This window comes from Plodia interpunctella, chromosome Z, assembly GCF_027563975.2.
Source record: "Plodia interpunctella isolate USDA-ARS_2022_Savannah chromosome Z, ilPloInte3.2, whole genome shotgun sequence".
Taxonomy (NCBI): Eukaryota; Metazoa; Arthropoda; class Insecta; order Lepidoptera; family Pyralidae; genus Plodia; species Plodia interpunctella.
The window spans coordinates 3,600,727-3,626,355 of NC_071324.2; the positions used below are offsets into that span (position 1 = coordinate 3,600,727).

The window sequence follows — 25,629 nt, forward strand, 5'->3', positions numbered from 1 at the left end:
GTCTATTCCCAGTAGTTCCACTTGCAACTACTGGGAATAGACGTTTATATCTACTCCTAGGCGCATAATCTATGCTATCATTATAAAGAGGTAAGAGTTCGTGAGTTTGTATGTTTGAGGCAGGTAATCTCCGAAACTACCGAACCGATTTCAAAAATTCTTCACCATTAGAAAGGTACATTATCCAAGATTACAATAGGCTATATTTTATCTCAAAATTCCCACGGGAGCGAAGCTCCGAATGACATTTAGTAAAGTATAATTAAAAACGTAAGTATTAAAAATAATATAGGCTATACGTATTTTATCTCAAAATTCCCGCAGGAGGGAAGCCCCGAGCAACATCTAACAAGGAATGATAAGCCGCGGGTGCTGTTAGTAAATATATAAATTGTATTGGTACATAATCCCAGGTGGCAGTTATCAAGTGTATAATAGATAACACATTGAAAATAAAACAAAAATAATTCACGATTTTATTTAAAATAAACGACACTTTGGTTTAAAGATACGTGTAGTAATAATTTATATTTTAATTATTGTGCATCTAAACACATTATTATGTATTTTAATAATAACTAAAGAACTCCATACGCTTAATATGTTACAATTTCTCATTTATTTAATAATACATACTAGTCGTATTACATTCGAACCAAAATAATGTGTTCAGCTTTACATATTTTACAAAACACAATAACGTCATATACATTTAGTTTCATAATATTAGTTAAATTACTTACTTGATTTAAATCATACTATTAGTAAGTAATTTAAATATAAGTTGTTTTCCTGTCATATACATCAATCATGTAACAGGAAAACAACGCTCATCATTAGAACGATGATCGGTTTGTTTTACAACTCCGCCGAAAATTGTATTAATATAACAGCATGCTATTGCTTACGACTTGGCGCGTATGATTTTCTCTAAGATATCATAACATAAGTATAGAAGATACATATAACAACCTTTCAACGAACAAAGGAAACAGATCAATATATTATTTTTCATTCTCAATAAAACAACTTTTTGGGTTAACCACAACTTAAAAAATGCAATTGCAGATTTTTCATATACCTACCTATATTTCGTACTTAAAGCGCAGAACCTAACGTACCTACTTAGAGCGCACATTTTTTGTGATGTCGAAGTGATGTCACTATTCCGGAGTAAAAATGTATTTCTAATATTTTTATTTCTGAAGGCCAAAATAATGAGATTATATTATAAATATCAGGTAAGTACATATTAAAATTATTGTGAATTTAATTACCCACGAAACATACATTCCACTATAGGCATTTAATAGTATTTAGGTATAGGTTTCCCGGATATTACAAAATGCCTATTAGTATTAGGCAATTTATTGGTATTATTGGTAGCCCGTAATGCAGTCGCAACTAGCCTGTGCAACTGCATTACCAGGCTGACGAGACTGCGGACAGCGGGCTGTATTTATACCCTAGTCTAGGGGTGGTAGGACCTAGATCAGTAGTGGTCAACAAATGGCTCGCGCGCCTCTGAAATTCTGTGCGATAAAATGGTGTAACAGCGAGTCTGCACTAATAAATAAATAATTCTTGTTTTCATGTGTAAAAAATGTAATACATTGTATTATTTAATACAATATTGAGCCTAAAAGAACAAAACTACTTAAGGAATGCAGCGTTTAAAAATATAATTGCATTTAAAGTTTTGATCAATAAAATAACTGATAATCTTTTCAGATTATTTAATGAGACGATCTGCCGCAAAATTATATTTGTAATACATAAAATATGACTATTTCACCAAAGGTTCTCTATCTCTGGCCTGGGGGTTGTTGCAGGGGGTCTGTAGGGCTTGTAATTAGGTAATGTATCAATGCGCAGTTAAAACTTTCACTTTCAATATGCGCAACCTGATTGATTTTTGAGCTAGTGCATGCGCGCAATAAATGCCAGCTCCAACGTAGCCATGATCTCCTGGTACATTTAAGACGAAAGCCGCCATCGCCTTTTGCAATGCAATCAATAAATCCTTAAATAGATTCTTCTTTCTTCGACGTCATAAATCCTTAAATAGATTCTCCTTCGACGTCATATGCATTTGTTTTTTGTTGGAGTCATGCTTTGTTTTAAATCAGTTACTGCTCGTTACGTTTGTGAACATACTAGGTCTGTACCTAGTCTTTGTCTGTACAAACAGTTTTATTTTAACTAATGATTTATATTTTATATCCTATATATAAACCAAAAAAAAGATGCGGGTAGGTAGGTAGAGGTGACGAAAGAAAATAAGTGTTACAAATTTATCATTTAACAATTCAGAAGACAGCAATTATAGCTGTACAGACAATATTACCTTTTTTTTCTATAATACAATATTACATATTTAATTTTAATTCTCTATAAGCAGACCCTTAGTATTTGTTTGATTGACGACCGTTTTGAGCGCCATCATTATCATTTGCCAAATTTCAAATACAATTAAACGTACTTAAATAATATTTAACGCTACCGCTAACCCCCCCTACCGCTCGGCAATGTTATTTAGTTATATGAAATTGGTTCTTTTATTTGTTCAACTACTAAAATAGTTATATGAACATAATTTTGACAGCTGCCCTTAAGCGCTTTTACATATGTTTTTAAATATATAATTTACGGTTTTAGAAAAGTACAATTTAAATTATAAATTCAGATATACCTACTTAACATTTTCAATCATAAATATTTCCATGTTTCCTATATAGTATAGGTACCTTTTAGACAACGAACTAAGGGATTGTATGGCAATTCGTTTACATTAAAAATAAATAGGTAACAATATTTACTGAATAAGGAAAAACATATTTGTATTTTAAAATATAAATATTTTTAAATTTTATTGTTATCTTCTGTATATTTTATAGTTGTTTTCTTTATATTGGTACAGAAAAGTAGCCATCAAATGTAATGACTGTGCAATAACAATGTTTTTCTCACTTCTTGATTATGACAGACAACTCACGGACTTGGTCCCTTTGTACTCCGTACGGAGTACCTATTAATTCCATGCTTGGTCCTAAATACGGACAGAACTTGTGATTTTTTTTCTACGTTACTTTAGTTATCGTTCAGCGACAGTCGTGATTTTTACAAAGTTACAAATCATACTAGCGTATGATTGGAGGTGGCGCCACAATTATATTGTGCTATAGATTTATTTTGATATCTATTTCATATAGAATTCGTCATCTAAACCTGATATCATTTGGGTCATGTTTAAAAAGTATAACCGAGAGTATCGTTCGTGTTTGTTAGATATAGCATAATAAACATTTAAAGTTCGGTTTCAGTATCTAAATTGTGATAAGTGCTCCTCATTTCATTTACTATATTTACAGTCTGTCTACTATAAAGAGCAGAAAACTGTTTTCCAACAATGTTTTTTGCCATTATAATATTAAATAAAGGGCCCTCATTTACTCATTACTCTTTATAGACTTTAGATACTGATTTTTTAGACACAAAATGAAACTATGCAATATTCAGAAAATCATATGCACGTTGTGATTTCTTCGACGTAAGAAGACGGGAAGATGCCATAGGATCCGTTGATGTCTCCTGACCACCAGCCGTCGTCCTGCTTGTCGTGAATGTTAATGATGTCTCCTGTAAAGCGAACATGTTAAAGTATTGTTACATTGTGTACATTTGCATTAAACCGTAGACAAGACTCGGCCGACCCGCACACTAGCGCCACCTACATTTTCTTTAAATTAATAGCCAAAACTATTACAGGCGATTGTGCTATACTAGATTATTAATTTTATATCACTAGCTTTTGCTTGAGGCTTCGCCCGCGTAGATTTCTCACGGGAACAGTTCTTTTTCCGGGATCAAATGTACCTTATAATATAAGCTCGGATTATTGCAGTTTCCTATTGGACACAGTTGCCACAAACGAAATAAGAAAAAATGGCCAAAATCCTTGTTAATTGAGTACATTATATATAATGGCAAACTATAGCAGTGCCCCCGCCAAATCGAGCAATAAAAGCGGGACAGCCGTACCATCCTTTTCTCGAAGCAATTCAGGCCAATTTCGAACCCTAAAAACTTCGTTGTGTTTAATAAAATGCTTTATTTTTCCGACTTTAATTAAAATTAATAGATAAAATTATGATGGTGACGCTAGTGAGCATGAATTGGGGTCCACCAAACGATCATCTATCCGAATGAAAATTTTTGGACGTTGAACCTGGCTCTGCCGGCTTGTTTTAAAGTAATGAATTTTAAATACATTACTTGTAGCCACACTTTGTTTCCGTTGCGTAAAACACCACGCCATGGAAACGAATACATAATTTCTCTATATTTAACTGTTTACTACAATGGTAACGTAAGAAACATGTAATAATATGCGTGCATATATTACGCAGTTATCCACAATGGCTTTTCAAGTTCATAACTACAATACGTGACTATGTTATGTCAACTCATAAAAATAGTAGTATGCCTTCACGTACATAAGTAACTTTTGGCACCCAGTTTTGTCATGACTTCAGATGAGTAATATATACGTTTTCTAGTATTTTTTAACTGATCGTAAATCAGATTCATTATCAATCCCACTGCTAGGCAGAAGCCTTCGCTTAATTTTTCCACAAATCTCTGTATTCTAATTTATAGCGAGTCGTAGGTACCTGGTGATAAAGTAAGTTCGTCATTGAGTCTCGCCTCGTAAGTGTACAGAGCTCGACATCTGCCTATACACGGAGTCGGCGCCGGCGTGTCCGTCTGATCAGTCTTTATTATATCCGTTAAGTCCGTCGAGCTGTCACTTTGAGACGAGAATTCATCTGAAATGAAAATGAAAATCCTATATGGTATATCATATCATGAAAATACTATATTTTATATATAGGTAATTAGGACGAAGGGTGCTGTTTTATGGTGTCAACTATTCAGCAGTACCTATTCATATTAATGATGCAAGCATCACTGACTTTGTCTTGCGGTGGTTACAAGTTACCAGATAGGACATATCTGTCTGTATTCACAATCTGACAATATTAATCCTTAGGCAAATTAGGCTGCAGCCTAGGACTCGAGGATCATGAGGTGCTGAAATCGTACATGCACTATTTGATCTAGCATCATTTATCTACGTACCCTAAATAGGTATTTCAACTAGAAAGACACGACAACAAAATTCAACTAAATAAAGACCTGCGAACATAAAATGTTTTGAAACCCCTGATATAAGGGCGCATCAGCTTAAATAGGTTAGAACTCTTGATCAGTCGCTGCAATCTATAATTACTTACCAAAATCACTGTCATGTTGATTTGACAATCCATCGCCCGCACCCCTTTCTCCCCAATCCAAGGGGCTTTCTGGCGGCGCAGGAGCATCGACTGACTGAGACTTTTTGGGTGGGGCGGGGATGTCGGTCAGAACAGGCGTCACCGGTGCACTCTTGTTCTCCGTATTCCTCCTAAACGACAGGTGCTCTATACGCAGCTTGCTCGAAGCCCGGCTCATGATTGAGTCTCGCCTCTCTCTTTCTTCCCCACCCGTCACACTCTTCGTGAGCGCAGTGTAGTTTGGTTGCAAGTTTTTGTTCACCTCGTTTTGGTAATCTGTTTGGAGCCATGGCGGGACCTGGTGAAAAAAGATACAATGAGGTTAATGGCCAGTCTAGGGTTTAAAAATATAATAAAACCCTTTAAATCTGATTGGGAGCCTAGGTAGTAGGGTATAAAGAGCCTGATTAAAAGCGATTTTGGTTACGATTTAAATTCTATCTGAATCCGCTCATTATGGCGATGTTTGGAAGGAAGTTTACCTTAAGTACACTCTGTTGCAAGCCCTGCTTGTCTCTGACTATTTGTATGTGTGTAGCGAGCGGGTGCTTCGCTGGTGGCCGGCTGTCCAGCTCGCTGAGACTCGAAGAGATCTTGTATCGAACGGCTTCCAAGTAAGTGAGCATCGACCGCACCTGAAGATTTCAAGACAGAAACCAAGTTATAGCTTCAATCAATCATATCAATTTTCCATAATATCTATGGTAGTTCGACTCTCTTTCTAGTAATTTTTCAAAGGTCTTAGTTCTTCTAAATGTATCAATAATCAACACTGGCGTCAGATTCAAGCTGAGGGAATCTGGGTTAGCATTACCACTACGTCAAGTAGAAAATATTCACGAGATTCAACTCTCTCTTTTAATCATTTGTCTGGTCCCATCCCCAATCATTAAGCGTCAAAGTCAAGAGACCGCACGGCTATCGGCATCCTTAAGTCAGAACACTTACATGATACAACTTGTCAGCAACATTCTGTTGTGAGTCGTCATTGCCGAAGGTCGGCGTCTGCTTGATGGCCATGGACAGCTTCTCCAAGCCTTGTTTGGACTTGCGCTCCCGGTCGATGTCTTGCTTCACCAACTGGAGAATCTTCATCAATGCCTGCAAGAAAAGTGATCAATCATCACCATCAAGAACGGAAAGGAGTTCTATCAACACAATTCCATACAAATTCCATACAACATATCCTACTAATAAAATATTTTAAATGCGAAAGTTTGTGAGGATGCACTCTTTCACGCAAAATCTACTGGACGGATTGTTATGAAATTTGGTACATGGGTAGAATATAAGTATAACCTGGATTATCAATACTTTTTATCTCAACATTACCACGGGAGCAAGCCCCGGGGCACAGCTGGTTAGCCGATAATAATCACTGCGCCCTGGGCTTTGCTCCTGTTGTAATTTCCTTCCTAATTCATTAGAATTTGCGAGATTGAATAAGAAATATGCGCAATAATTGCTTTCGCAATTAGTATACTAAGTCGGATTTTTGATTCTGCGGAATAATAGCAAGGAGATTCATTTCCTAAAAGGAAGCAATGCGTACAACTTAAACGTATTTCGTGTTGGTACATTGGGTGCTGGCAGCATGGGTGTTTAAAGGGCATACAGGTAGAAATAAAAAAAATTACAAAGGAAGTCGAGGCCAATTTCAGTGAACACAAAATACCTAGAATGTAGGTGGATCTCAGAGCATGAAAATGCATCGTAGGATCCAAATGGAAGGAATGAATATTATATCAATCTTTAGATTACAGACTGAGCACAATAAATACAGTGGCCTGTGTGACGTTTATTTTGTAGCCATATTGTTTGACGTAATATTTCAAAATTTGTCCCTTCATATTGGCACATAATGAGATTACCACACGCCATTTATTCCAACGATTTGGTCGCACAATAAATCTGGTCGGAACAAATCAAATGCAATTCAATTGGCCTACTTCAACACAAAGCGATAAGTTAAAGGAAAATATAAATCACAAGAAACCAGTTCAGTTAAGTGGGGAAGCGGAGGAGGCAAGTTTAAAATGTCTTACGTAAGATAGCTACCATTGGGATCCATTATTCTAAGTGCATAATCATAGGTTATATGTTATAAATCATCGATGTGTTTAAGATATATAGAAGTACTTATTTTTGGTAAGATTAATTTGTATTGTAGTTGGTATTTTGGGGTAAAATATTGTTCAAAAGCTAATTCAGACATCACTAGGGAGTAAAATGTTTATTAGGGTAGTTATTATCGACACGATGTAACATTAATGGTAGACTGACATCAGAGCGATGACAATATCATGAGATTTTCATGAGATCCAGCATAGGTCTGGACAATTAAAGATCTACTGAGAATACTACTTCTCATTATTCAGCTGGACAATGGATGCAGAAGAAGCGAGAGTGTATATAGGAAGCTAAATCAGTTAAAACATGCAAATTTTTAAATTCTTGAAAATTATCAATGTATGGATGTCATGCTTATGAAGTATAGAGCAGAGGGTTTACACCTGTGTGCAAACCGGACATTTTGTTTTGATCGGTTTCGCGCCTGAATATATTCAGGCGCGAAACCACGTAGTGTATACACTATTTCACACAAAGTGATATTTAGAACCTGTGGAATAAAAATCATACCAGCTTGCGTCGTTCCCTGTTCATAGCCAAGGTGGTGTGCTCGCAATAGAAGTCTGGTAGCAACTGCTCGCTCGCTCCCGCCGGCACGGACCTCACCCCTCGAACTACCCTCATGTCAACATTAGCCTTAGCGTTGTTGATCGGTCCTACTAGTGAATTTGTTACCTAGAACAAGAACAACGATGGACTTCGATGAAAAGTGTGATGGCATAAAATGCTTGCGTAAATTCAGCAATGTGCCATTAAGATTGTCTGACATAAACATATAAAGTACTTAAAGTGACATAAAAATATAAAATACATCGACCAAACTAGGTATAATACAAGTACAATCAGTGAAATCAACAAGTACCTAGATAAGAAATTGTATAACGTAAAATTTCAACACCGGTCACATATATTTATCGCTATACAGTTGAAAATGAGTGCATAATTCGCATAAGTAACTGTTAAATATCGTAACTGTGAAATACGTACATCAGCTAACTGAGGTGGCACGGCTGAAGTTAGCCTCAAATAGCAGTCTGCGGCTGACTTGAGTTGAGCTAGCCTCTCCTCTTCCAGGGACTCCAGCATGCCAGCTCCCTTGACTACGCTGGTCTCCCATTCTAACCTAAAAGGCAAATAACGTAACGTTAAAATTCTATCTTTTAGTTTCAGAAGATGATCTATGTGTAAACTTTTATATCACTATACATATTATAAGCAAGCTACCTTTGACGTGGACTACGTTTGTCTTTGTTCACGACAAATGATCTATTGCAAATGTTAACTTCAGCTTAACCATAGACAGGGATAAATTGTTTATATACATAAGTATAAAACTGTTTTATTCACCTAGCTCTTTCAGATTGCACGCACACATTGTAATATTCAACTTCAGTCTTCTTCACAGCATCTTCTGTCTTTCTCTTCTTCACCTGGAGTTTAGCTGCGTCCTTTTCACTCGTCGCGTTGGCCAGCCGTTCTGCTCTCGCTGTACTAAGTATAGAATGAGGTATGTGGCCCACACTTGAACTGCGCGATATCCGGCTACAGAAAGTAATATACTTATAGATTAAAAAAAATATATATAGCGTCATGAAATTTGTTTCATAATAATAAGTTTAACATCTGATTATGTTTCTTTTGTTTTACTTATTTTAACGTAAATATTTAATGCTTAGCGTACTTAAGTACGCTAAGCATTAAATATTTACGTGTATTTTTATTTAAATAGTTACACATGTTTAGTAAAGTATTTCCGACCGATACAATTTATACCAGGGGCATAGAAATTCGCAGTAGCAATATCGCCGAGCTTAGTCGCAAAGCATTGAAGGATCCTTCTGTGTCTTGAGCGAATTAACGCCGAGATTTGTTAAATTAAAATAGAAAAGGACGTTAGGTTCGTCAAGGATTGTGTTTGGCATGTGGCAGACCTCATGTCCAGGGTTGCATCTTGCAACTTTTCATTCTCCCGCGCCGCCGCGTGCGACTGCTTTTTGGACTTTGCCTCCGTTGTCCTCCATTCTGTTAGCACCCGCGTAGTTTTATCGACATTACCTTCGATCTGCAATCAATTATACTATTAGTAGGCAATAGGATCTGTCATTATTAAATCTCAATTCCATCAATAACCCTCCATATAGCTTTACGAGGCCTTTGAGTTTCGTCTGTCTACCCCGTAAGGGATAAGGTCGTGTTATTAATAGTAACACAAGCTGAAAATTGCAAACAATTGCAATAATAAAGAGTGTATTTACCTTTTTCCTAAGTTTTAATTGCGCGTCAGTGACATATTTCATTGGTTTAACTAATTCATCAGCTAAAGAATTTGAATAATTCCTGAAACAAATTATTCCTTTGAAATTTCCAAAACAAATATAAAGACAGTAATGTTATTTTAATATATGTACGTAATTGACTGTTCATCCTTGTCTCGCCAAACACAATGGAATGCAATGGTATTAAGAAAAAGTCAGACCTAATCAATACACAATGAGAACTAATAAGTAAAATATGACAGAAACAATCGTAATCATGAGGAGGGCTTAGGCTTAGGCTTCAAAAAAACCAAAGAAAAAAAGGAAATATTTCGCGGAAACAAGGACTATATTATAAACTATTAAGATAGGAAATACCATATACCACTGCACATACAGAATAGCAAAGAAGGTCCGCAGAATAGGAAATTTCTAACATTTATTTAAAAATAAATCGAATTTTCTTGTCAAATTCTTTCAACAGCAGCGACGCCCTCACCATTTAAACATAGTGCCAGCAGAAAATGAAAACGTAGCTCTTCACAATCTTAACCAATGGCCGTGTTAAAAGGCTTTAAATAAAAATATAATTAAATAATCTTATAGGGTCAATGACATAGATTATTTTAAAATACAAACCTATGGATTTCTGACCGTTTCTCCATTTCCAAAGCGACATGCTTCCACGCTTCGGCGCACGAGCCGACACTCTCCTTGCACGCCTTGCTCAACTTGGCCCCTAGTTTCGCCAGACATTTGGAGTAGTAATTTTCTGCCTCAACCCTACAAGGAGACCCAATAGCATTGTTTAATAGTTTCGCAACACGGAACTTTACTAAACTATGTAAGTAGTTAATCAGATACAGTGGTCTAACTTTTATATTATCTACTGTGGTTGTGTGATGGGGTGGGTGATACAACAACTGTAATTTAGGTAGCTATTTACGTGGAAATCGTTTTTATGGGTGCCGTCTACCACTTATGGTCTTATAACAATCTGTATATCTATGTATCTTTAATCTGATCGATTGCAAAATTGATTTGACTATTACTAGATCACAAAGACAATGATTTACGATTTTTAATTGGAAATTATTTTGGCTATTATCATCTTTATCATTAAGGATTTAAAAATATAGAAAAAAGTGTCGTGTAAATCACCACAGTTGAAAACGTAAAGAAAGAAAAATCCGTTTATTTGATACAATCATTAACAATGACACAGGACAGTACATTTATAAATTAATTAAATTATGTCATGGCCCACCACGCTGGTCTTTCTCACGTACGGCTAGTGGTAGAATTGGCACCTAACTAGTTAAAAAAAGTGTCTAACCTATGAAAACTATTTTCACGAAAGGAGTAAGATTCGAACCTGGGACCTTTCGATCACAGACGAACATCAGACGAACCTATCATCACCGCTTCAAAAATAAACTTTATGAACTAGGCGAAAACAATAGCTTCGTATATTTATCATTCTTTTCAGTTTTATCAACGCATTCTGAACTGTGATATTTTTATCAGACGTGCTGGCCCACTTGGCTCTGCGGCTGTCGTCTATTTTTGTTTTATGGCCATTGCCGTGCCCTTCCTCTAACTTGAAAAAATATTCACAAATATTGTTGTTTTCTTTGACAATACATATATACATAGACTATATAATAGATCTGTTATTGATATTGTTTTATGTCATTGTAGTCCCAATTTTATAATATAAACAACAAAATAATTACTGTTATTTATTACTGGTTTTCCATAAAATTACAACCCATGAAACTTCTTTGTTAAGCTCTAGGTACTTGGAACAAATAGTTTTCTATCTGCTTGTGAGAAAAATCAAGAGAATATCTCTCTATCTCTTTTCTGTAAATTGTTAGATTGCGAAATTGGGAAACAACATTTTTTAAAATCAAAAATATCATGATCAATAGACTCTTATCACAGCTTCGTTATTTTTGTGAACTCAAATGCGTGTACTTCTCAAATACAGCGGTTCTCAGTGTCTGATGCGCTAAATTTCATCAAAATCGGTTGTTGAAAGTACTGAAAGTCGATTTTGAGTTTAATAAAAAATAAAAAATATATTTTTAAAATATTTCTTTATGTCTTTATGTATAGATAAGTATTTGGTAGACTTTATAAATATTAGTAAGTTGTTAGGGTTATTTATAAGATACTCATTAGATATGCAGCATGGCATGACTTGAACTTTCGTGTCTAAGTTTGTCGAAGGTTTTCTTCGTGGAAAGAAGGATCATTCGCGTGATTTGCTTTTAAACAATGAAGCATTGTTTAATGGCCAGCCATGGAGAGTAAGTGGCATGGAGAAATGTAGGAGATAAGATTACGTATCTAGTGCGCGCACGATTTGCCTACTACTGCTGCCAGGCGCGGATCTAGATCTCAAAAAAAGGTTGTGGTCACAGCCACCGAAAATTACTAAGCTCAAAATTCTCTGTTACCCGAAATTGCATCGGTATCCAGAATTTACTTGTGTTTATTTTAACGAAGTTAGGCCGGGTTTTTTGTATCATTGAGACAGGTACACCACAAACTTTTCTGGAATTATTTTCTAAGTATAGTTATAATCTTCTACGTGGCTAAATCAACACTGGACCTGTTAGTTCCAGAGTTAGTTGACTATTACAACACTGATAATTTTTTTTTGTATTTTTTAAATCTTGCCCATAAATGCAAAAGTTGGACCCGCGTCTCTACGCAGCGGTATAGTGGGCGCAATGGTGCGCGTCGATTTTACCTCTTGCTAATACATAATGCGCATATAGATTAATTCTTGTGGTAGGTAGGTGGTACCAACTATTGTGTACTAAGTACGTAAATAACGCGAAGGAAAGATGACTGAAAGGCTGGTTGGTCAAATTTTGGTATAAGTTGGAGCGCTAAATTGTGAGCACGAGTACTGAATTTAAAATATTAACAGTAATACTAATAGAAAATGACATCAGTTCCGTAAGTGACTAGAATAACTCCACAATTGTCTTTTTATGATAAACCAGCTTTTTCTTGCGGCTTCGCTCGCGTTTATTTCGTGAGTCGTGATGAAACCTATACCATCTGATATACAAGTGTGAAAACCGCATCCAATTCCATGCAACCGTTTTTGCGTGATGTGCGAACAAACATACAGACAGACCGACACGAATTCTAAAAAAAATGACTTCTATTAGTCCCATAATGACCCGCCATAATTATTTTTCTTTAATATCTCCTGTACAACAGGACAGACATAGCCCACTTACATTTTTATTATAAGAATAGAATAAAATGTAGATTTTTTTCTTATATCTTACATATTTTGTTTGGTTATTTGTGAGGTCGTGCTCGTCAAAAATACTTTTATTTAATTAGTTTTAATTACTATGAAATGTCGGCCATCGGATGGCAATAAATGGCGAGGGATAGAAGTGGTTGGGAATAGGGGATTTTGCCCAAAAGCATGCTGCTTCATTTGCTAACAAGAATAGATATCACTAGTCAAAATTATATTTTTAATGAATGAATGTACTTATAAAATATCTGTTTAGTCTTTCTATCTATAAAAATAAATAAGTACATTTAAGCTAGGGGCAGCCTAAAAGGACTTTATATCTTAATCCTTTGATAAGACACATCTTTCCTACATGGAAACGTGAACACCTATATTCTTGTGAGAAATAATTTCTTTAAATAAGATCTAAACCTTAATATGTATGTAGTTAAAATTCGATGATGACACGGGTAAAGCAAGCAATGACTTTACTCGGATTTATTTTCAAGAAATTACAATGCACCTTGTTAGGTGCATCTTCAAAAAATGGCATGCAGGTTTATAAAAAAAAGAAGTGGATTTCTCAAATGAAAGATTGTAGCGCGAACTATATAAGGCTCCGACATCGACAAACCATAGCGAGTTTCAAATTCGTGCAGCGCCATCTAGTGAGTGGTGAATTTAATGCAATTCATCCCTCCTGTAGTAGAGGCGAGTGATGGACGGCCGAGATGAGCCACATTTTTAACACTTTTATCGTATAGTAGCGGGCTTATTAATAACGTTTAAACGTAACTTATCTGAAGGTCATGGTTTTTTGCGATCTGTTAAATTTCTTTGGTGAGATTGGATCGTGGACAGAGTGGGTAGAACTTAGCAAATTAATGACAGTGTGGTTTAAAATACAAAACTGTGGCCAAAGAGACACATTTGACGGTCAAAAACAACATGGACATGTTTGCAAGTTTTACGCTAAAAATTCACTACCATAATTAATGGTTTACTGTGTGTATTTCAAGCACCATGGCTGAAGACAAAAAATAGAACCCTAATTAGTGAGGTCGTTGACCTTCCTGCCGGAAGCAATGTATTGTATGTCAAGGTATCGAATGCACCAGATGATCAGAAAATGAGTTTAAAAATATATAAAATACTTATCGCTGTCTATATAACTTCAGCTGAAGTTCGACTAGCTTGTCGTAGTTTAAACTCGATTTCGGTATAGGGAAAGTAATCTGATCGATTCTTGAATTAATACGCAGGATAGTCGTAAGTAGTTGTACTTAATAAATAAACTAAAACTACCTATAAAGAAAGTCACTTCACGCTGTTCGTCTGTCCGTATATCTACTTAGATCTTTAAAACTACGCAACGGATTTTGATGCAGGTTTTTGAGTGACTCAAGAGGAAGATTTATAATTGTGTAGGTAGGTACCTACACAGTAACATAACATGCGTAATTTAACCCGTGCGAAGCCGGGCGGGTCGCTAGTTTAAGAATGTCGCTCGGAAGTTTTACTGTCCCATAGTTCATTTAACTACTTCCTATAATGTCAAGATGAAAACTCCAATAAACATTAGAAAAATATAAATGGTTTTACAATGTGAGAGACCGCATCACGAATGAAGTTCCGCGGCAATATGTGTAACTATCCATAGCGGCCACGTTGTCGTTGTCAGCGACTATAGCATCGCGTCCGCGATTTCTTTCAGGACTTTCGTTGCGCGTTCTATTGGATGAGTTTGTAGAATAAATCTGACATTGATAATTTAACATATTGTATACCAAGACCACTTGTATCTGGTAAACGAAAACATCGTGAGGAAACCCACACATAAAAAATGGCTATATTTGTTTCTTCACTTTGTTTTGACAAGAACAGCCATTGCAATATTATTAACATATACAGACATGCTATGTATTTATATTCATGTTATTTATTCGCCTACCAAGTGTTACAAATAGTGCTTGTAACTTAATCACCTTTTACAGGTAGGTATTGCGATTTCCGGCGCCTACTATATCATAATATAGTAGTAATGTCATAACAATAATAGATTTGTACATATTTATAGTTATCCTATAATAAATATGTAATATAATCTGTATGTACTCATACAGACCTTTCTTGTAATATCGCCGCCAGTTCCTTACTAAAGTCACTGCCCTGTTTCACGTACCGCCGAAGTTCGTCAAAGCCGTTCTGGGCCTGTAATATAAATTAATAATTAGAATACACACACAATATCACGTCCTTATCCCTTACGGGGTAGACAGAGCCAAGAGTTCTGAAAGTAGAAGGGCACATTTTTGATATATGGCGGACATGCGAAGAATGACCAGTTTAAATTTCTTTTCCCTCCTTCTCCTATGTACTTTTCCTCTCCCAGATTAGCTTGGAGACAAATTATTTGTAACAATATAAAACTGAATAATGGTCAAATTCGTACGTTGTATATTTTGGGAAATTTAAGTTAAAGAGAATAGAACCGCGCACGCAAACGAAGACACGAGCAGCTATATACAATAAACTGATATAATGGGGAGTTGGATTATCTAAAAAATACATGAAAATTTAACGTTTTGGTCATTAATCCATGTACACGTAATATTCAGCGAAAGTGTGATCGTTATCAAAATAACAATCCGCACATTAGCAGAGCAAACAAAATATGCAAATTGTTGTAAGACACATTTACATTCAATTATATAAGCACTTTAGTTGCCGCTTAAGACAATAAGCCGAAATTATTCAACAGATTTGAATTAGACATACATACTTACTTAAAGCCTAGCGTGCCGATTTGGCTTCGCTCGGGTGATACTTAATAATGAAAAAAATTGCCTATAACGTATAGTCTACTCCTGAATTTCGTCTATCGCTGTGCCAAAAATTCCTGTAGTTAGTATTCATTACAAATAAAAAATAAAGAAACAAAATTACAAATCTCTTCTTAGTATGGATATATAAGGAGAATGGTAAAATATTGGCAAATTCTCTGTTCAGAAAGCGGATAAGTAGGTATATAGGTAGAAGGAATTGGTTGTACTTCTTTATCAAGTATTTTATTACTTGTGACACATTTTATTTGAGACGCCTAATGTATCTGACATGAATTTTACGACTACCGCATTATAGTGACAATAGCCGCATGCGCACTATTGGAATAGTCTGCCAGTATGCTAGTTTCCTCATGGTGGTTTTCTTTACTGGATGTAAGCGGAGGAGTGGAGGTCTATGAAAACTATGGTCATGAGTTAGGTTGGTATGCAATAATTTATCTGAATGATCTCAAAGACATAACACGTTAGGGCAATTACATAGGTTCTGCAAAGATACAGGTCGATTTAACGGGTCTCTGTCAACATAGGGTTTCCAGTCAAACCTCACTCCAAATGGGATCTAGCGGGACATGGGTGAAATGGTCCTAGAATGAAAAGACCGATCACCAGTCTGGTGCTTGCGCTGGTGCCCAAACTAGGAAATAATAAGATAGGATGGTATGCCAATTCTTGTGGGGACCAGTAGAATTCGGCTCTCCATAGCATGTGGACAGATTCACAACTGGACAGATTATCAGGTGGACGTTCGCAATTGGACAGAGTAGAGTCGTGAACAATGAAATACAGGTAAGACATTGAAAGTCTCGGACCTTTGATCTCAGGCGTCCCGCCTTAACCACAGAACCACCACTACTTCTTCGTAGAAGAATTCGAATAAACCGTCGGTTTATCTATGGTGTTAGTAGATTAAACAATTTAATTAGGTAACTAATCGAGTCTCCATAAAAAAATAATAAAAACTGACACATTCTCCAAATATAGCTAAGAACTCTCTATCAAATAAAAAAAGACATTACCGTTTGCCTGCTATAGCTATGTAGCCACGGACAGACAAACAGATACAAAGACACGTAAACTTCTAACTCCCTTCCTTCTAACGTCGGGGTTAAAATGTGCAACATAAAAAATCCCTGTGAAAAATATCAGCTACTAACAATAAAAAATAGATCTTAAGAAGTACCTATGAACCGGTCAAGTTTTATTATCCCTAATTTGTTTATAATTGTAAAGTTAATAATAATAATACGCTATCAAAAAAACTTGAAAAACGAGAGCATTTCAATAATTTTGACGTACGAACATTAACAACGGAACAGGTTTAACAGACAAATGCTAGTAGGAAATTAACTACAAATCATTATAACAATTACGTTGGTAGGTACACACACATTACAATCGACCGGAAAACTGGTCGATCGATAGATACTAATTTATCGCACTTAGGATAGTGAATTATGTGTTAATGATTACCAAGTTCATGGTTGCTCAATGCTGTTGTTATGGATTCAGTTTTATTTTCAACAAAAGTGAAGATTGTTTACATTTGAAGTGAACAAAAGTGAAGATTGTTACACTGAATTGTAGTTTGTCTCTTACGACTAGGCAGGCCCAACGGCTTTTATCCTTATTCATTGAAATTTCTTAGTTTTTCCACATATTTAGGTACATTAATATTGGTAACCTCAGTCGGAGCGGGGTCACTTTTTAATTTGGAATAGCACGGAATGTGTGTACAGACAGCATCACAACCTACCCACATTCATTGAAAATTCTCACCAAAATACCACTGAATTAAACTTGCATATATTACTACATCGGCGGCTGTACCTAATAAAATAATAACTTTAATAACTGTGAATACTGAAAAGAATAACCATGGTCCTTGAGAATCTGAAGATAAACGTTAGATTTGCGAACTTAAGTATTGCAACAAACGGTCCAAATGTCGTAATTGTTAGCATTGTTAAAATTACATCAGATGTTTTGGTATGTTTGTAAGCTATTGTAAAATCTTCACTTGTCTTGTGAAATATTAATGACAGGTAAACTGCGGTGAAGACCTGGAGATTGAACATACACGCGATCAAACTTGACCGTGCTATGTTTCTGGTGTAAGTGGTAGGAACGATGGGTTATATTTGCCAATTGACTTCTTTGGAGGAAAAGCTGCGACGAAGTTTTTACGCTATTTCTTCTTCACCAGCGCTTTGGAAATCGGTAGTAGACTTAGTGGATGTATATCATCCTATGTTGAATAAAGAATTTTGAATTTTGTTATTTACTACGGATACAGGATACGAGGTATAGGGTTAAGCGATGCCCATTTAAGTATGATATTTTTTCTCATGGATTCCATTTGAATTCTCGTGGATTCCATTAGATATTTATTATTCGTGAATTCCAGTCCCTTCTGATCTAATCATCAGATCCTGCGCGCGTTTCTTGCGTAACTGTTGATGACAGTAAAAACAATCTGATGGAAAGCTGCCTCCGAGTTGTATGGTGCAACGTTTTCCTAGTCGTTAGCGTTTATTATCGTATGCAATAGATCAAGGTGATAGAAATTGCAATGACAATGTATACAACTAGTGTTAGGTACTTACAATATTTTTAATGAGTAATCGAAATTCTATAGCTAAGGTACTAGATAAGGTACTAGATATAAAGAGTAGTAGTAGGTACGTAGTAGACCGGCAAATTACGTTGGGAACAAATATCTGGCTAAGCCATTCCCGACTGGACATGGTAGAAGTGCTGGCTTGAAGTCATCAAGGATGTTATGAGGCGAAGAGGTAAGAAAACTGACCCTAGGCTCCGACTTTTAACGGCTGATGAAGTAACCATGAAAATGCTCACATGAGTTGAAAAAATTCTCATTAAGTATGACCCTTGAGAATCTTCCTTCAATCCAAAGGTGGATCAAACTTACAAAAATGAAAAAAACTTCTTTTACAACTAGTTACCAAATATCGAAAGAAAAATCTTCTCTTGTAACTGGTTACGTCAGTTTAGTTACCAAAGCAGACGAAGGCTCAAAGAGGACGACATTGTCAGACTTATTTCTATTCTACGTATTCAAAACGTGATCCGAACATGTTTTTATAAGTACTCAACTACTTATAATGGAGTGACGTCCACATTGTCAATTCGCATTTATCTACGAGTCACGCATCCAACGGTAATGTGGATTAAATTGTACCTTAACTCGATACTACGATAACTTTCTTTGCAGCTTTCTCTGCGGTCGATAATGCATTCTATATTTATTTCTATTAGGTTCAAAATAAAACTTCAATGTGTATATATACATCGCCTATGTTATGTTTATTTACATACTAGCTTTTGCTCGCGGTTCCGCCCGGCGAATTTGCCTGTATAAGTCTTCTTTGCCACACAAAGTCAGTTTCACAATAACTACCTATACAAAAATCATCTCAATCTGATGCTCCGTTTTTACGCTAAAGAAGGACAAACAGACAAACACCTTCAAGTTTATGATATTAGATATGAAGATAAAGTTTTTCTAAACTTTTATAATAAAACTAAAACTTTTATAATACAGTTACTAAAAAATAATGTTTTCGATTTCGTGAAGATTTCCATAAATAAAATTGACTTGTAAATACTTCTATTTTAATAGAAACATTCAAAAGCACACAAAATTTCATTAGAAGACAGAACCTTCGCTTAGTTTTTAGAGATGAGTTATTTCGGAACATTTTCCCAGATAATTTTTGAAAACAGAATAAAACAAATATATATTAATGAAAGCAAAACTCATAAGTTAAAAAGTTTACTTAGCGAATTGGTAGGCGACCGCACGCACTTCCGTTTGGAATAATGCGCGTGCGCAACCATAGTAGGAACTTACATCCGGAATGATTTGGATTCAGAGGGGTTCTGTTAGCAAAGCACAGTCGACTGCTATTATTTACTAATATTTACTGCATACATAAAGCAAAAGATCAAAATGATATGGCGTTTGTCATTTAAATCTTTTATATTTCAAAGATAAAATTTAATTTTTAAGGATTTCTATTACTTGCAGAATAAATTAAATAATCACTGATTAAATATTTATTATTCTAGTGTTCTTTCTTGTACAAATCCTTATCCTTATATCGACCAGTGGTGGTCCAGTGAACCTAAAAGTCCCAAGGTTTGAATCTTCCTCGATCACTTGGTTAAAACTGTAATAAATTATTCACCTAAACCTTCCTCAGGAATAATACTATCTATTGGTGAAAACCGCAAGAAAATGAGTGCAGAAGTTTTTGAGTTTATCGCGAATAGACAGACGCGGCAGAGGACATTTTAGTCAAAAGTTTCTTTTTGTTGATATAGATCATAAAAAAATACCCGCAATTTCAAACCTACATATTTATTAGAGCTTCTTTTTCGAACTAATTAAAATCAAAGACGGTCTAAGTACATCCTGCCCTTGATTCTCGAAGACAATAGATACAGCTATTTTCATAGTCGTAATAAAATATATTCCGTTGACCTCGACATAATATCATCAAGATATCAGCATGAAAACAACGAGAAAAAGTATTGAATTGTTGACTTTTATCTGTAATTATTTAGCGCCTTATACTTTCCACTTGAGTTGAGTATTATTTAGATGGTAAATATATCTAAAATGCAATAGTTGCCAGTGACCAACAGGTAACAGAGTAGTACTACGGGCAAAGAATCCTACTGATACTACCTACCAGTGTTACCACCAGTAGTACCACAGGTAAGAAGAAAGCAATATGTTTACTGTTGGAACTAGTTTCAAACCTAAGTGAATGAGATTTCTTCCTGTTATTGCCAGTCAAAATACCAAATAAAGGCTGCCCTGCACTCCGAGGTGACAACATCGCAATAATATTATTATCCATTGTCTACAGCATAAAGAGAAAACATCTTGACCCGGCAGCCAATAATCATGTGTGAACAATGTAATTTCTATCACCTCGTCTTCAGTTTATCTTTGGGGCGCTATGATCCGCTGTTCCGGACAGATGTAAATACATAACAAAAATTTAGTTCCACCATAATGTTACAAAATGGTTGTGTGGTCCCGCCCTAGAATAGGAACACTTCAAATCCAGATGTCATACGAGGCGCCTTAACAGCTGATGATGCTGAGGCAACAATAACATTCCCAGGGGGTGTTGATTAGGCGGGATATAAAAAAGCATAGCCTGAATCTTCTATTTTTTGTTTTACGCGTCGCAGATCCGAATGCAACCCGGAACACGCGAGGATGAGAGAGATGATGTTTGAATGACACAAACTGTATCGTCTGACTAAAGTAACAGTACAATATATTGCCACAACATTTCACGCAATGTAAGTGTGATTGGCATTCGATAAGACGAATCAAATGCTGCTCTAATCTCGTAATGTTATGGCACAAAATGCTTTCACCTTCGGTTTTTCCGTTTCTCGAGTAAAACCACAATTATCTCAATTACGAATCTATTCGCTTTCGCTGCCACATATTACAGTTCAGACTTCATTTCATACTAACATGCTGTCGCATTGTACGATATCAGACCTACTGCTACCTATAGCTCGGTACGTTGGTCGAGTTAAAATCCAGGGCCAAACTAAACCCAAAATCCAGGGCTAAACTAAACTCATATGAATCCACCTACAACATTAAAAATAATCTTCATATCTTGTTAATTTTAATATAATAAGCGAGGGAAGAAAATAAACGCTATTGCTGGAAGATGTTTGCGCAGATGTTTGTCGTCGCTTTTAAACTGTTCTTTATTGAGAACGGACTAAAACGACTCGACAAGTGTGAGCAAGACTATCAGAAGAGAGCAACAATGGGCAGCTATAACACTTTTTATTTTACAGTCTGTGGTACTTACTGCATGTTACATGACTGTGAATTTGTAAACATGCTGTTAAACACTTTGTAAGAGTTATGTCAGAAATATTTATATCAATCGTTATTGTCACAAAACAAAGTTAAAATGTCGTGCCGCGTTGAGATTGTGTTATGATAACATCCGAATCGAATCAACACATTATCTTCAGTTATATTTATTTCTTGATCGGTGTGTATGTGATTTTATTTGAAATTTAAATACATTAATTTTTAGGGCGAACAACGTCATCCTTGACATAAAAGGTAAGTCAGTATCACGATTAGAACTGGAAATTAAATTTTAAGGTTCCACATAACTGGTTTAAGAGACGACCCTGTTTTGTCTACCATCTTTTAACTATTTATATATTCAAAAATGAAATCGAGTCGTTTAAGAACTTATTTTGTCACAGTCTCGTATTACTTGACTACCGCCGTCACATTTCGCGTAAAGAAATGCACTCTTTAAAAATAAATCTTAGAGGGGGCGAGTGGAACCGAAATAATTCTGGTCGAACCGGGCAACATGCTCCATGATGCTTCGTCACTGCATTCGTAGAAACCAATCAAATAAAACACAAGCGAGGATGTGTGATTCATAGTTAAAAATCAATATAATCTAATAAGTAGGTAATGCTTAAGTCATGATTCACGTCCTTAACTTTATTCTTACTTGAGATCCGTTATTAATCTTTTAATTTCCCAGTATATTAGAACTATTATAATCTTTGGTCCCGGGGCAAAAAATAAACTAGGGCCCTAGTTTATTTTTTAACCAACTAAAGTATTTAAAATTGTTTGTATTCGTCATGTTCCGAATTTGTAGTCTGGATTATTAATAAAAGTCATAATATAAATGTAGTAAAACTACTGAGATTTATAATTTGTAAGTCAGAGTCCGAGTCTAATTATGCATACATAATTATCCATACTAATATTACAAAGATAAAAGATTTGTATTTTTGTTTGTAATGACTAAACTGCCATTTTGATGGGATTCGGCACTGAGATTGACGACAACTTCAGGATAAACATAGGCTACTATATAAACATGGTTTTACCCGAGCCAAGCCGGGACGTAAGTAACTACCGGACTTATATTTATATATAAAGCGGTCTCTAGCAACTTTCATTCCCATAGCCCTAATAGGAAAGGGAAATGATGTTCAAAAATAACATTGTATAAATGTCACTTCATAGTGGTGTCTTATGAATTCAGACAAGTGTACATTCCTTTTCAGAACGACTCGGAAAATCGAATAAATATCTATTTTTTTACGCACTAGAGCGCGACGACCGTAGATATTATATTCGTTTGAGCGACATAGAAAGAGAAATTGTTTAAAAACTCAGTATTGTTCACGTTTCGGTTGAATATTGTTATAAAAATATACTTATGAAAAATTTAATATCATAAGTATGATAACGTAGCACGTGTCTATGATCGAGGTCTCTGTGGCTCTAGTTCCATCAGTTTTTGAAGTCTTTTATAATACACTAGATGTTGCCCGGGGCTTCGGTCCCGTGGGAATTTTGAAATAAAATATAGCCTGTAGTAATCTTGGATAATTCACCTTTCTAATGATGAAAGAATTTTTGAAATCGGTTCGGTAGTTTCGGAGATTTCCCGCCTCAAACATACAAACTCACAAACGCTTACCTTTTTATAATAATAGTATAGATTGTTTGATTTTATTCCTGTATATAGGTACTTTTTGTATACCTATTCTTTGATTAAAACTAAACGACGAACGACCGTAATCATGGCCGGGAGTATAGCGGGATCGCTTGGAGACCTACACAATTCGACAAATTTCGAACTCACCCAATAGTTATCTTTGAAGACCTGATTATTCGAGGACCGCAGATGGATCATGTCTTCCAGGGTGGTGTGCCAGCGGTCCATGCCGGCGGCGATCTTGTTGGAGACGTTCTCCCGGTTCATGTCTGGGGTCTCCTTGTGGCCGGAGGGAGAGGGGGAGGCATCACCGCTGCTGCGGGACTCGCGGTTCGAGCTGAATGTCCTGGAACGAAGTTACAATAAAGTGAACACAAGGTGTATGACATGACTCACAATGACACTTAAAATTTTAAAAAAATATATCGTGATATGATCCATCAACATACTTCAAACTATAGTGTGGAAGCTGGGAAATTTATTTCTTCACTAAGGTGTAACACAAGTGTTAAGACACATTCGGTGTGAAAGTGGGTAAATCGTGTTCGATACCCAAAAATTTATAAATGGGAACCATTTGGAAAACAGTCACTTGAAATTATTTTTCTTCTTAATTTTATCTACTATAATTTGATTACACAATGTCTACGAGCTACTCAAATAAAATAGATGCTGGACACTAGACTGCAAGAAATCAAGAAATTCCTATAACATTGCAAAAATACCGAACGCCAACTTCATAAATGATCGGACGTGTTACGTGAATCATATTTCCTCTGTGGATGCGTAATATTTACAGCAATACGCTATAATTACGAGGCGTTGCAGGCCGAAGGCAACGCAGCCGGAAACTAGGTTTAATCGGCCAAATACCATATAATTAGTAGAAATTTGGATAAAGCAATGTCTGTGAGAGGTACAATATCTAAATCTGTATCAAACATTTGCAATGTCGTTTGGTTTTTACATACGTGTAAGCTGTTATTTAAATCTCACTTGAGCGCATTCCTTTTTGATTCCTCAGCCATACATCGTAATATAATAGCGCGAATCGTTATTTATTTACATAAATAATTTATTTGGAGCATAAAACATAGTTCAATAAAATAGCAATATGATAAATATAATTAAAAAGCCTCCCAGAAGGGTCTCCTCACCTGTGTGTTATGACACATGACACAAAGTCATACGATATTTTCAGCAAGACTGATATTGTACGATAGATGGCACTAACAGAAATTATCGTAATCTATTAATTTCATTAATAAATCTAAAAAAGGTACATCGATAATGCAGCACCTACGGGTGAAGCAAGGGGCACCTTGTTCAATGAAACAAAATTACCCAACTGCGGCGAAAGTTATCTAAGTATACGACTTGAATATTAGATTAGGAGGAAACCTATGCTATAATGCATAATATTACTTTTCTTTTTGATGAAGGATGAGAATATTTAATAGACTTGGCATTTGATATCTCGGGAATGAATTTTATGATGCGCTCCGATTGTTCCAAGATATGTGATGAGATCTAGAAGATGGAAATCGGAGGACTTGAGAATGGAACACGAATAATTAAATTGCTGCGTGTACGTTGTGTATATTTTTGTTAATCGGGTATGGGTGGACTGGACATGTTGAATGAAGTATTGATGTAACTAAGTAGATAATCTTTACCAAAATTGATATTTTCAAGTAACTAATTTTCTTTAATCTGAGTGTTGTCCCGGTTATTTCATCAGCCGTTGAGCGTCGGAGTCCAGGGTTCGCTATTAAGTAACTAACAAGCATAAATAAATTAGAACTGAACAACTAAAACAAATCCACAAACACAGCGTGTCTATCTGATTATGATTCAAAATTTGAATCATACATATTAATTTCAAACAATATTGAGCCTGCATATTTATTTATCTTATGTAAATTTCGATATTTCAGATTTCGATTGATATTTTCAATATTATATTTCGATTGAGAGCAAAATCGATGTCTAAGTAGATACAATCCGTTACGCTAGACACCTCAATCGATTTGCCGCTGTGTTCCACTGACCGCGGTGATATAATCGAGTCAGTCGATTAACATGGAAATTGATGCTGTAATAATATTATCGACTCTACGAATAGATAATGTTCCCATAAAAATGACAATAATTTCAGTCATTTTCATTAATGTTAAAGCGTTAATAGGTGTTGATCTTCCAATTAATTGAAGTTACTAAAAAACATATACTATCACGCCA

The 25,629-nt window shown here is 35.6% G+C and overlaps 1 protein-coding gene across 2 annotated transcripts in view; it reads right to left on the minus strand.

Annotated features, from left to right (window-relative positions):
- Positions 1–3,448: 3,448 nt before the first annotated feature.
- Positions 3,449–25,629, minus strand: part of Nost (Nostrin) — a 46,268-nt gene continuing 24,087 nt past the window's right edge. For both annotated transcript variants that reach the window (XM_053768178.2, XM_053768177.1), the window contains exons 2-14: positions 23,536–23,734; positions 15,118–15,203; positions 10,361–10,504; positions 9,722–9,803; positions 9,398–9,528; positions 8,814–9,008; positions 8,454–8,589; positions 7,977–8,141; positions 6,285–6,437; positions 5,819–5,971; positions 5,298–5,634; positions 4,674–4,829; positions 3,449–3,639 (exon numbers count right to left, since the gene is read on the minus strand). In XM_053768178.2, coding sequence (XP_053624153.1) covers positions 3,524–3,639; positions 4,674–4,829; positions 5,298–5,634; positions 5,819–5,971; positions 6,285–6,437; positions 7,977–8,141; positions 8,454–8,589; positions 8,814–9,008; positions 9,398–9,528; positions 9,722–9,803; positions 10,361–10,504; positions 15,118–15,203; positions 23,536–23,655 — 1,974 coding nt within the window. In that variant the 5' untranslated portion in view covers positions 23,656–23,734 and the 3' untranslated portion in view covers positions 3,449–3,523. The remainder of the gene's footprint in view (positions 3,640–4,673; positions 4,830–5,297; positions 5,635–5,818; positions 5,972–6,284; positions 6,438–7,976; positions 8,142–8,453; positions 8,590–8,813; positions 9,009–9,397; positions 9,529–9,721; positions 9,804–10,360; positions 10,505–15,117; positions 15,204–23,535; positions 23,735–25,629) is intronic.